Genomic DNA, 12,320 nt, shown 5'->3' on the forward strand with positions numbered 1-12,320 from the left:
CTGAGGGTCCCTGTTGGGCCTTCAGAGATCAGTGTTCAGGAAAGGGCCTTGGGTGGGAAATGTAACTCTGGAAGTGAGAGATAACTTGAGAGCAGATATGCTAAACGAGTGAACATGCAGCCCATTATGGAACCTGGGATTTCTGACGTTTTCAAGCACGTGGTTTACAAAATGATTTCGGTAGACACCTCTCTGAGGGGAAGGTTGTCATTTTTCAAGTGTAAAGTAAGTTCCTTGTCACTTGAACGTCAGTGAGCTGGTAGAAAAGAAAACTCTTAGGCCCTTCAAAGGAAGCCGGAGGCCACGCTGCAGGACACCCGAGGCTGGGAAGCAGTTTCTCACTAGAGCCTTGAAAACAAGCAAAACGGAGTCTGCGAGCATCAGCATTTATTTCTCTAGGACTGTCATCAGTTCCTCACAGAAGCCAAACGGCCGCAGGATGCCTAGGTGCAGGATCCCTGACCTACACATCCATGAGGGGCCCTGAACAGTAAATGCAAAAGGGTGAGGGCTTCGCGGCGAGGCCTCTGGCTTCGCAGGGCGCGGAAAGGCCTGGATACAAGAGATGCTCCTTTGCCCTCATCGCATCCGTGGGGTCCACACTGCACAGGGATACCCCTGTCCCTCCTGTCGCCCCTTTCCGGAAGCCCGCCTCCAGCCCTGGGCGCCGCCGGCTCGCATGCTCCTTCCCGCCTCCAACGGCAGCTGGCACTCATTTTCGCGGCGGAGGTAGCGCGTCCGCCGCGCCGCGCGCTGCGGCCTACAAGATGCGCCGACGTCGCGGAGGGCCGGCAGTCGGCGCGGAGCGGCCGGCGCGCGCGTGAGGGTCCTCCGCGGGTTAGGCAGGGGAAGGCGCACGGCCTGGCCCGCGAAGGGCGGCGGCCGGGCGGAGCCGCACCCTCGGAGAGGCCAACGCGCAGACGGGCGGGGATGGGGGGCGCCGGGGCCCGCACCTCTCCCCGGCGCTCGCGCGGCCCCGGGAGCGCTCAGTGACGACGACGGCGCCGCCCCTGCTCGGCAGTGCCGAGTCCGCTTCCTCAGGGAGCCCGCTTCGTCAGGGAGTCAGCGGCCGGCGGCGGCTGGCATGAGGAGCGGCCGGGGCCGGGCCAGGCCTCGCTGACCCCGGCCCTGCGCAGCGCTTCCCTGTTTCTGTCCGGCCTCTCGACATGAGCGCCCGCCCAGGCCCGGGGCCGCGGCTGCCCCAGCTCGGCGGCCGGCGGGCGCGCTCGGGGCCGGCGGGCCCGCGGTGCTGATCGCCGCCCGCCCGCGCCGACCCCGGGGCGCGGCCATGGAGGTGGTGGGCGACTTCGAGTACAGCAAGCGGGACCTCGTGGGACACGGGGCCTTCGCCGTGGTCTTCCGGGGGCGGCACCGCCAGGTGAGCCCCGCCTCAGGCGGGGCTGCGGCGGCTGTGAGGCTGCGGCCGGGGTGGCGCGGGACCGGGCCGGTCGCGCTCGGACCCTCCCCGGTGGCGGAGAATTGCAGACCTAGCGGAAAATGGGCAGGTGGCCCGCGAGCCCCGGCCTTCCCCAACTCTGTCGCGTTTCCCCGCGCGAAGCCCCGACCGCCCACCCACCTCCGTTCCTGGGGTGGGCGGCCGGCCGGCCGGGGGTGAGGCGGGGAGACCAAAATCGACCCGAGAGCGGGCTCAGCAATTTTTTTTTTTCTTTTTAAGCTTATGCTGTTCCGAAAACAGGCTCCCAGCAGGTTTTAGAATCTAAAGAATTCGGAAAGGCACCTCAGGAGTGGAAATAATTCTAAGAGAGTTTGAGCCAAGGGGCAGGTCTGAAGGGGGCTGGCCTGTTTGCTCAGCCTGTAAAGTAGTAAATTCAGTATTACCGAGTTTTCCTTTATCGTGAGAATAACTTAAAACTCAAGGGGGAAAAAGAAACCCAAAAACCACGAATCATTTAATCCTGCCTAGCTGTCAAATCCTGTTTTCGGTTAACTGTTAACCATCTCCCAGTTTATCCTCCATAACTTTTAAGTAGTTGTAAACAAAGTGTGTCTTTTTTTCTTTTTTTCCATTTGTTGCTAGTTACTACGGAGGCTTCATATTTATTTTTACTGGCTGTCTTGTGGGACGTTAGCTTGCTACACCTTTGTAAAATCATTTTCCTGTTAGAAATTTGGGTTCTATTTTTTCCTGGTGCTGTTACATGAATTTGCTAAAAACATGCTTATAGATTCTTTTTTCTTTGTTTCTCTTCAATTGTTTCTGTGGAATAATTTTCAGGAGTAATTGTTTTTCCTTTCCAGAAAACTGATTGGGAGGTAGCTATTAAAAGTATTAATAAAAAGAACCTGTCAAAATCACAAATACTGCTTGGGAAGGAAATTAAAATCTTAAAGGTATGTTTCTTTATGGGGTATTTCATACTAGATATACTAGATTAAAACTTAAATGAGCACAAGATGACATCCTTTCCAGTTTGGGTAGTTGACCCCAAGTTTGAGAATGTTCACCTGTTGCTCTCATTTTTGCATGCTCAGTTTTTTTAAACATTGATTACTTGCAAGCTGTTTTAAAGAATAGATGTTTGTGGCTCTTGGCCAGTGCTTAGAGGGATTAGATGAAAACTGATTTTCGCTTCTCATCATTCCTTTCCCTTAGTTATTGCGTTGTCCTTTATGAAGAGGCAGGCATCTCTTGGAGGCTTCCCTTGTGGCTCAGATGGTAAAGAGTCTGCCTCCTATGCAGGAGACCCAGGTTCAATCCCTGGGTGGGGAAGATCCCCTGGAGGAGGTTCTGGCAATCCACTCCTGTATTCTTGCCTGAAGAATCCCTTGGACAGAGAAGCCTGGCTGGCTACAGTCCATGGGGTTGCAAGGAGTCGGATACGACTGAGTGACTACCACCACACACAGGCCTCTCTTACACATTATTTCTTTCTTCTGTTGATTCCTTTCTTGTTACAGTTAAATATTTTTTGGAGAACTGGGGGCAGTTGTAATCTATTTTCCTTATAAATTGAGCAAAGTTATTTTCCTAGGAAGTTGTCTTTTTAGATCACTCATAAGCAGAATTATCCAAGTGGGATGCTTTGAGGGGGAGAAAGAAGTCCATGGTCAAATAAATGTGGAAAGTCATGTTTACTTAATACTTCTTGGAGAGTCACAAAGCTCTTGATTCATTATAAACAAATTTGAAAAAAGTATGCAGTGAAGAAATAGGTTTAGGTGTGTTCAATCCCAAAGTAATATAAACGTGGAACATTCATCAGAACTGCTATTCTGTGGATAGCTCTTGGGTAAGAATTATAGCTTGTTGAATTATACTTTGTTTTCTTTTAGGCAAATTGTGCTTTCTAAAAGCAGTTTGGAATTTTAGGCCTTCCTTGTTAGAAATTATGTATTAAATCTAAGACTAGCAGTAAAATATGTGGTCATACTGACCTTTTATTTTGTAAATGAGAATAAATTAAGAAAGTGAAAAAATATTTAGGCCCCAAGTAGTTTGATCAGGCACATTTCTTGTTATTTTTCATTAGATTGAATTGTTATAACTGGTAACAAAAGTGTAGTATATTAGAAGTAGTATAAATGGATATAAATGTGTGTATATACTTAATTTTATTTGCATATTGAAATACTACAATTCTTATAATAAATACAAATATTTTGAATTCTCAATTTTCTTAACAGGAACTTCAGCATGAAAACATTGTAGCACTCTATGATGTTCAGGTACCTTATTTTGGATTTTCAAAGAAATATATGTATGTTTGTTAATAAAGAACTTAATAGAAACTTTTTCTATTTCATATAAATTTAAATGTCATCATAGAAAAATTGCTTTTTTCTTGTTGAAAAGATGTATAGCTGGAGTTGTGTGTTTATTAAGAATTTGTATAAAATAGCATAAGGCAAAAGGATAAAATAATGTGCTGCATAAGTAATCTTACTGACAAATGATAATATGCTATAGTAGTGTTGTTTTAGGTCAAGTAGAGAAATATTGACACGAGATCTGGCATTTCTGTGATGAATGTAGAAAGGACTATTTTGGGCTATTGAAAAACTAACGAGAGCTTTTTTTCTTATTGCAGAAGCAATGTTTGCTAATAGTGGTGATATTAGGTGATAACATGGCATGATAACAAGGAAACTCTGCAGATTCATCACCTGGATTTGTTTATGTTGATTGCCATGGCATACAGTAGAGTCACATTATTTTTGGAGGTGGGAAGGCTGGATTATGAAGTTACATTCTAAGGCAACATTTCTGTATAGTCAAAATCACCCTTGGAAATCCTTTTCAAAAGCCCAGGTTTAGAGAAAATTCCTGTTCATTGGGTGGAGCACCAGAGCAAGTAGTTGGCTTGCATTTAGGGGCCATATTGTGTTTTAAAATCCTTGGATCCTAGAATCACACTTGCTAGTGGTATTCACCTGGTGGGAATGCCAGGGGTCTGATCCTGAGGGGCGGTGCATTCAGCTTTTCCCTCCACTCCTTTCACAGCCGACCAGGGTGCTTGATGCACATTACTCTGTTCTTTTGTTTTCTTAGTCTGGACAGTGGAATTCCAGGAAGTAAATGAGCGTGTTATGTGATTCTGCTTTTTTATTTCTACCTAAAACCATTTCCCTATACACTTGAATTACTCAAATTCATTCATTTTGTGAGGTTTGATGTGATGAGGTGCTGTGTGCCAGGCATTTCTGAGTGCTAGGAACAAAGCTGTGAGTAAAACAGTCCTTGCTTTCAGTGTGATTAATTTTAGTGGGCTGTTCTATATGTCTTTTTAAAAATATAGTCATTTTTCATGTATTCATACCATACAGCAAAGTATTTATTTAACTCGACCCAAGTTATAAGATGTTTAGGTTTTTCTCATTACAAAAAAATGCTCCAAGGATAATATATACCTTCTGAAGATACCTGATTATGTCTTGTGAGTTCAGTTTCTAGAATTGGGATTACTGGGACAAGTAGCACAAACAGGTTTAAAGTTTTTGATGTCAGTGTGTGATCTCCAAAAATACAACAGATTCCATATACAGAACATGTATACTCTGTGGGTATATTTTATTACCTATTTAAATAGATACAATTCATTCCTTCATTTGAGAAATTCAAAGCAGCCTAGGAAAAAAAGGGAAAAAACGGTTAGTTAAAGTCAAAACTAATCTGATGTCACAGTCCCTATTGAAATGCTGGTTCTCCTCAGAGCTGTTTGTGTAGTTGTCTGAGTTTCTGTAGATAGAGGGCACCACGAAGTACAAGTCAGTGCCTCATGTAAAAATTGTTAAGTAATATTAACTCTTCTTTGCCTGTCTCTTGAGAGGTACAGAAAACGCTATCAATTTCAGAGTTGATTTTGCTTTCAGGGTGGAGAGTGTAGTTAGATTTTTGTCTGTCGAACTGAAGAATATTTTAAAGTACTGGCTTTGGCTGCAGAATGAGATATCATTAGGGAGAACATGTTCCAGAAACCAGAACTGTGGAGCAACTGGAAATATCAAGGTGACTGGAGAAATGTTTACTGTTTTGTGCATTGTGTACTCCTGGAATTAATTTATAAAAATAGACTTCAGAACTCTTGGTCAGATGAAATAGTCTTGACTGCTTGGCTGTCAAGTAGACAGTTTAGATTTGCTCGCTGGGTTCTGATCAGGGAGAGGTACAGGCTGTGGGGTGCAGAGGCGGGTGCAGTCATGTTATCCACTGGAGACGAGCACCGTTCACACTGGCCGCCACTTGTGGAGGTCTGCCTCAGACTTATGTGCACTTTGATGAACTGAGAACTTTTGACATTGTCGTGCTCAGGTTTCACTTTAGATGACACTTGAAACACATTTTCCCTAATTACAAAAGTAATATATGCGAACAGTTTGAATGGGGCTTCCCTGGTGGCTCAGCTGATAAAGAATCCGCCTGCAATTCGGGATACCTGAGTTCTAGCCCTGGGTTGGGAAGATCCAGTATTCTAGCCTGGAGAATTCCATGGACTGTGTAGTCTATGGGGCTGCAGACAGTCGGACACGACTGAGCAACTTTCACTCACTCACAGTTTAAATATTCCAGCATTATCAAAATGAATAAATTAGAAAAGATACGGCACTTCCCAGGGATAACCACTGTTTGTTATATTTGTTTTAGAGTATTCTAAATACATATATGAATCTATAGTCATATAATACAGTGGGAGGAGGCTGGGCTGGGCATAGGCAGGTCAGCTTCCCACGCAGATGCAGCCTCTGTGAGGAGCTGACAGGAAAGACAAGAGTGAGGACCTGGAAAAAGGGATGTGGCAGGAGTGCTGGGAGTGGAGGGAGTGCTGGGTGATGCAGGGGAGAGTGGAGGGCCCATACGGGATGGATCGCTAGTCCAGGGACAGTGCAAAGCCGTTCGGAGGGTGATATCACGACTGCTTTTGAAAGATACATATCTTTGAGGATTTTGGGCTTGAAGTAAGTATTGTCAGCTGGGAATACTTCCCTGCGTGAATGTCAACGGTCTGGAAACATCTACCTCTTGTTAATTTTTAGTATAGTGAAAAAGAGATTCGTTCAATACATGGTGCTGGCAAACTGAGACATCTGTCCTCATCATTTTTCCAAAATAATTTTCAGTGACTCAAAGGCTTAAATATATAAAATAAACAGTAATGATCTTAGAATAATATTTACATGACTATATGTAATCTAAGAGCTGGAAAGGTATTTTATTTATTTTTATTTTTGGCTGTGCTGGGTCTTCATTGCAGTATGCGGGCTTCTCATTGCGGTGGCTTCTCTTGTTGCTGAGCACAGGCTCAGTAGTTGTGGTGCAAGGGTTCAGTTGCTCCGCAGCACGTGGGATCCTCCCAGACCAGAGATCAAACCTGTGTCCCCTGCATTGGCAGGAGGACTGCCAACCACTGGACTACCAGGAAAGTCCCCAGAAAGGTATTTTAAGTCAAGATAAACTCAGAAGCCATAAAAGTAGGGACATAAAAGTTTTGAAAGACTTATTTAATGTCAGATGATACAGCCATAAATGGATGAAATTTTCATAAACAAGTAGAGAAAGGTAAATTAAGGTGACAGATGTCACGTCTCACCCTTCCTATTGGCAAAAGTAGGAAGTGCAGTAATTCTTACTGGTGTGACTGGGGAGATGTGTCACTGGTACAAATGTCAGTCTTTGGATATGATTTTTGGAGTGCTGTGTGACGACAGTTTGCCTCCATACCCTGAGGAAGAGTCTCGGCATTACAGTCTAAGTACTCCCGGTAATGCAGGTCAGGGTGTGTTCCTTCTCTGCATGGGTCCTGCAGGGACTTCTGTTTCCGTGAGTGAAAGACAAACCCTGCTATCCCCGGTCTCCCTTCTCTGTGTGTTGCTGCTTCTGTTATGTCTGCTTGGGCCTCCTGTGGTTCCTGGCCACTTCCCCCTTTTCCTCGTGCTGAGGGCCTCCTTCCTGCAGGGAGATTGTATGTGCAGATGGATCGCTATGTCTGTGGTCTGCACAGGTACACCTCAACCTTCCTTATGTCTTCACTCAAACGGTATATTTCCAGGAAGCTTTCTTTAGCTACCCTAAATGGAATTGCAGTCCCCTCCCCAACCCTGTTTCTCCTCCTTCCCCAAAGCACCTGTCATCATCTCCAGGCTCTGTGTACTTACTGCTTTTGTTTGTTGACTTGCTCCTGACCCTCCCTTCTTAGAATTTAAGATTGGGGAGAATAGGATATTCAACTCTGCTGTCTTACTGCTGTACCCTCGGGGCCTGGACCAGTGTCTTGTTTATAGAAGAGAATTAAAAAGTCTGTCAGTGAGAAGTATCTGCCACTGTTAGAGCTGCACATTCTTGACTAAACAACCCAGAATCCTGGACATCTATCCGAGGGCCATAAAAGACTGAGAACTAGGATGTATGTCCAAGAAACAATACAGCTTTGCTTATAATGGCCCAGACTGGAAACAAGTGATGTTCCTTGGTAAGGAACAGCTTAAATGGTGATATAGTCACACAATGACACATGACAGTTAGGAAAAAGACTTGTGCATATGCATTTGACTTGGATGGATTTCTTTGGTATATTATTGAGTGAGGAAAGCAAGGTTCAGACATTTATATATGATATTCCGTTTTTTCAAAGTAAAGTGTGTTTGTGTGTGTGTGTTTAGCTTCTGATTGTATGAATAGGAGAAGGGTATGGGGTTACATACCAGACATAAATATTGGCCAGCTGGAGAGGTGAAGATAATCAAGCAAAAAGGTGGAAATGTATTATATTACAGTTAAGAATCCCAGCAAGTACATGCTTCCTTCAGGTGTATGTGCGCTGGTAGGACAAAGCATCCCAGACCATGTGTTCCAGAATTGAGACTGCACGTTTAGTGTTGTTCTTCCTTTAGTTCTTTGCATGAATAGACTTGAACTTCTTGATGACCTCGTTAGCCATTAGTGTCACTGAAGCTGAGATGCTTATGTCAGTGTTTAGGGGATTTTACATTTCACTTACTAATGGATTTTGTGATTTCATTTTTACTTCTTTAAAATGAATACATATACTATTTTATTAACACTCATTATTTTAAAATTTTTGCTTAATTTTTTCTCTAATCTAGACCATGTATAATATGTTTACTTTTCAGGAATTACCCAACTCTGTCTTTCTGGTGATGGAGGTAGGTAGTATCCAGGTTTCTTTTAATTTTTTTCTTTTGATTAATGCATACCTTAAAATTGACAGTAGGTTATTTGAAATTTGAATTAATAAAGTTTCAGTGATTTAGATTCTATTTTATAAGGAATATAAAATTTTTAAATGTTGATTCTATGATTCTTATAATTTGTTTGTGACTGGATTTATATTATTACAAATGTATTTTTAATTAAAATTAACTGATAGGACTTCCATGGTGATCCAGTGTTTAAGACTCCAAGCTTCCAATGCAGGGGATATGGGGTTCGATCCCTGGTCAGGGAACTGATAAACTATATGCTACGTAGCCAAATTTTAAAAAAAAAGGTTAGCTGATAATGAATTGAATTAATCTTGAATCAGTGTCTTATTTTAATTACTTTTTGTTTTGTATATCAGTATTGCAATGGTGGAGACCTGGCAGATTATTTGCAAGGTAATTTTTTGACTTTGTCAGTGGTCAGTATAGTACTATAGTGTGTTTAATCTTCATTTACTTCTGAAATATGCTACCCTTGTTTTCTGTACGTGTATAGAAACGTTCAATAAATATTTGTATATGTTTAATTGTGGTTGCTTTGCTGCCTGACTGTTGTGTATGGTGGTTTTACTCCTTTGCTTGTATATAAGTACTTCTTTATGTGTGCCTTTCTCTGACAGTTTGAGAGGTGAGCCCTCTCGCCATCAGAGAAAAACCAACAAAATTTCTCTTCAAAAGATTCTAGTTGGGGGCTGGCAGTGAACCTTTAGTCTCTTTCATTTCCTTAAACAAAAAAAATAGTGGGAGAATGTGTTCTAAGATGTGTTTATTAATGTGAATGTTGCTTGTATATTTTAAAAGATATCGTAAGGGATTCAGGGTAACCTTGAGATTATTTTGTGGCATAGAGGTAAGGTTTTAGTACTAGATGTTGCTTGAAATTCCATATATAAAGTGTGTTCATGTTCAGATCAAATTGTGTCCCTCCAAAGTACTTTTTAAAGGACATTAGATGAAGTCAGCACCTACTTGTTCACCCTTGAAGGTATATGGGAAATAGGCAAAACAAACGAACAAAAAAGTAGTAAAAGGTTCATCTCTCAGCCTAGAACTAGGTCATGGCAATTGATGGTAAAACACTAAGACATCAGTAGATACACTCACAAAGGGTGTGGGCAGTTTACAGAAGAGAAGCAATATATTTTAAATGTTCAGGTAAACAAGGAACAATTAAAAATGAGATTTAAAAATCTTTAAAATATTGCTGAGATTTCAAAAGCCATGTAGAAATAATATATAAAACACAAGTATTTCTCCTCCTCCCCATAGTTAAATTCTAAATACAGCTGAAGCTCCTGTGGGCCCTTCTGTAGTCCTACTCCGGTCCCTCCCACTGAGAGACCACCATTATTCTGAACTCGGGAGGTTAGTCCATGTGTGTTTTTTGTATTTTTTTTGCTGCTGCTGCTGCTAAGTCGCTTCAGTCATGTCCAACTGTACGACCCCATAGACAGCAGCCCACCAGGCTCCCCCGTCCCTGGAATTCTCCAGGCAAGAACACTGGAGTGGGTTGCTTTTCCTTCTCCAATGCGTGAAAGTGAAAGTGAAGTTGCCGAGTCGTGTCCGACCCTTAGCAACCCCATGGACTGCAGCCTACCAGGCTCCACCCATGGGATTTTCCAGGCAAGAGTACTGGAGTGGGTTGCCATTGCCTTCTCCAGTATTTTTCCTGAGATTCTCTCAAATTATGTCAGTTTGGTAAAAAGATTTTTCAAAAAGTCATTTGCCAGTAGATAAAATTCAGAGATGGGCACTTTTTTCTCTATTGGAGGAGAGGAGTTGGAGCTAGAAGACACCTTGCTTTTACCTTCTGTTAACCTCTGAATCTTGAGATCCTTGACTTCTTATCGATCCAGGTAAAAGCCCCTTTCCCCGGGGTCAGACTGAGGGACGCTTAGCTATTTCAATTCCTTGTCGGAATATCAGTGTCCCTTTCTAGCAGAAAGCCTATGGGCTGACACAGGTGCTGATGCTGCTGTAGCAGGTTTGTTAGCTTCCTCAGCAGTCCATACGTGATGTTGAACTCTGCTTTGGATGTTCCGGAGCAGTAGTGTTAGATCAGGAGAGCAGGGAATGAAGAGCTTACCTGAATGTTGGAGTCGGCCAGGCAGGCTGGTTTGCAGTAGTTCCTTTGTTATGTCACTTAATTGCTGTGTGGTTCTGGATACTTAACCTCTCCCCTGTCTGCCACTTGAAGAGACCGTGTCAAATAACTTAGGTCCTCAAGGCACTGTCTGGAGCTGTACTGTCCACTATAGTAGCCACTGACCACATGGGGCTGTTGAGCTATTGAAAGGTGTGCTGTGATGTGCAACACACATTGCATTTTGAAAGAAAAAGTGATTATATCAAGATTTTTAATGTTGGTTATAGGTTGAAATGATATTTTGGAGGTACTAGGTTAAATAGATATTATTTCACCAGTTTCTTTTCATGTTTGAAAATGTGGCTACTAGGAGATGTTAAGGTATGTATAAGGCTCACATTATATTTCTATTGGGGAGCATTGATCAAGAAGATCTGTCAGTCAGAGGTCTGGAGGGCATAATGCCATTAAATCACAAGACGCCCATTTAGTCCTTGTATTTGCTTTGATAAATAAAGTGCCTTTCACATCTTCAAAAGATAAAAAACAAATTCTGTTGATTGCAAGTTAAAATAAGGGAAATTGTAAGGTAATTGGTAAGTTGGACTTTAACATTATTTCTAGCAGATATGTTCAGTTTGGCAGCCACAGCTGAGCCTGCCCTGTCAGGGCCAACTGCTCAGGAGTTCATCCTTCTGAGAGTTTTCATGTTGGCTGTGCCTTTAAAATGTTAAGCTATTTACCAAGAGAATTTCAGTTTATGGGATTGTGTTGAGAGTAGGCATTCCGTGTTCATAGAAATACGTGAATTTCTACTGTAGTTGGTGCCCAGAAATAGCCTAAATGAGATCATTAATTTTTATGCACAGAAATGGTGTTAGAATTTGGTCTCTGAATCAGATAAACTTTCATGTATCATGGGGCAAAGATACAAGTTCTAAGCAGCTGCAGTCATTTACAGTAGCAAAAGTTTTCTAAGCCCTAAAATGAAAATGTAAATGAATGAGATGGAAAAAACGGTACCATCCATTTTCATTGCTTCAGTGTAATCTAAAACGTTACAGCAGTAAAGCTCCAGTTGTTGATTTGCTGCTGCTAAGTCGCTTCAGTCGTGTCTGACTCTGTGCGACCCCATAGACAGCAGCCCACCAGGCTCCCCAGTCCCTGGGATCCTCCAGGCAAGAAGACTGGAATGGGTTGCCATTTCGTTCTCCAAGGCATGAAAGTAAAAAGTGAAAGTGAAGTTGCTCAGTCGTGTCTGACTCTTCATGACCCCATGGACTGCAACCCACCAGGATCCTCCATCCATGGGATTTTCCAGGCAAGAGTACTGAAGTGGGGTGCCATCGCCTTCTCTGCCAGTTGTTGATTTGACCCTCCCACTAATGTGCGGTCATCGTCGCATCCATCTGCAAGGGAAGTGTCAGTTCTCTGGGAGAACCAGGAAAATGTACTCCAGAGTTTAACAGTGTTCATTCATCTCCAGGGAGGGGAGCAGAGAAACTTTCACTTTTTGTATGTTTTAATGCATTTGGATTTTTCTTTTTAATAGTGAGCA

At 43.0% G+C, this 12,320-nt stretch overlaps 1 protein-coding gene and 1 non-coding gene across 6 annotated transcripts in view; both read left to right on the plus strand.

The window, feature by feature from the left end:
• The first annotated feature begins 1,245 nt into the window (after positions 1–1,245).
• ULK2 (unc-51 like autophagy activating kinase 2) overlaps positions 1,246–12,320 on the plus strand; it is a 59,739-nt gene continuing 48,664 nt past the window's right edge. For 4 of the 5 annotated variants that reach the window (XM_052657215.1, XM_052657213.1, XM_052657216.1 and 1 more), the window contains exons 1-5: positions 1,246–1,378; positions 2,260–2,352; positions 3,646–3,687; positions 8,587–8,619; positions 9,036–9,072. In XM_052657215.1, the coding sequence (XP_052513175.1) occupies positions 1,289–1,378; positions 2,260–2,352; positions 3,646–3,687; positions 8,587–8,619; positions 9,036–9,072 (295 nt within the window). In that variant the 5' untranslated portion in view covers positions 1,246–1,288. Of the gene's footprint in view, positions 1,379–2,259; positions 2,353–3,645; positions 3,688–8,586; positions 8,620–9,035; positions 9,073–9,945; positions 10,042–12,320 lie in introns of those variants that run through there. The other variant, XM_052657217.1, reaches the window with a different exon arrangement.
• TRNAR-CCU (transfer RNA arginine (anticodon CCU)) lies at positions 2,660–2,731 on the plus strand. Its single transcript has one exon. It is a non-coding gene; the product is annotated as a tRNA-Arg (tRNA).

This window comes from Budorcas taxicolor, chromosome 19 (assembly GCF_023091745.1).
Source record: "Budorcas taxicolor isolate Tak-1 chromosome 19, Takin1.1, whole genome shotgun sequence".
NCBI lineage: Eukaryota > Metazoa > Chordata > Mammalia > Artiodactyla > Bovidae > Budorcas > Budorcas taxicolor.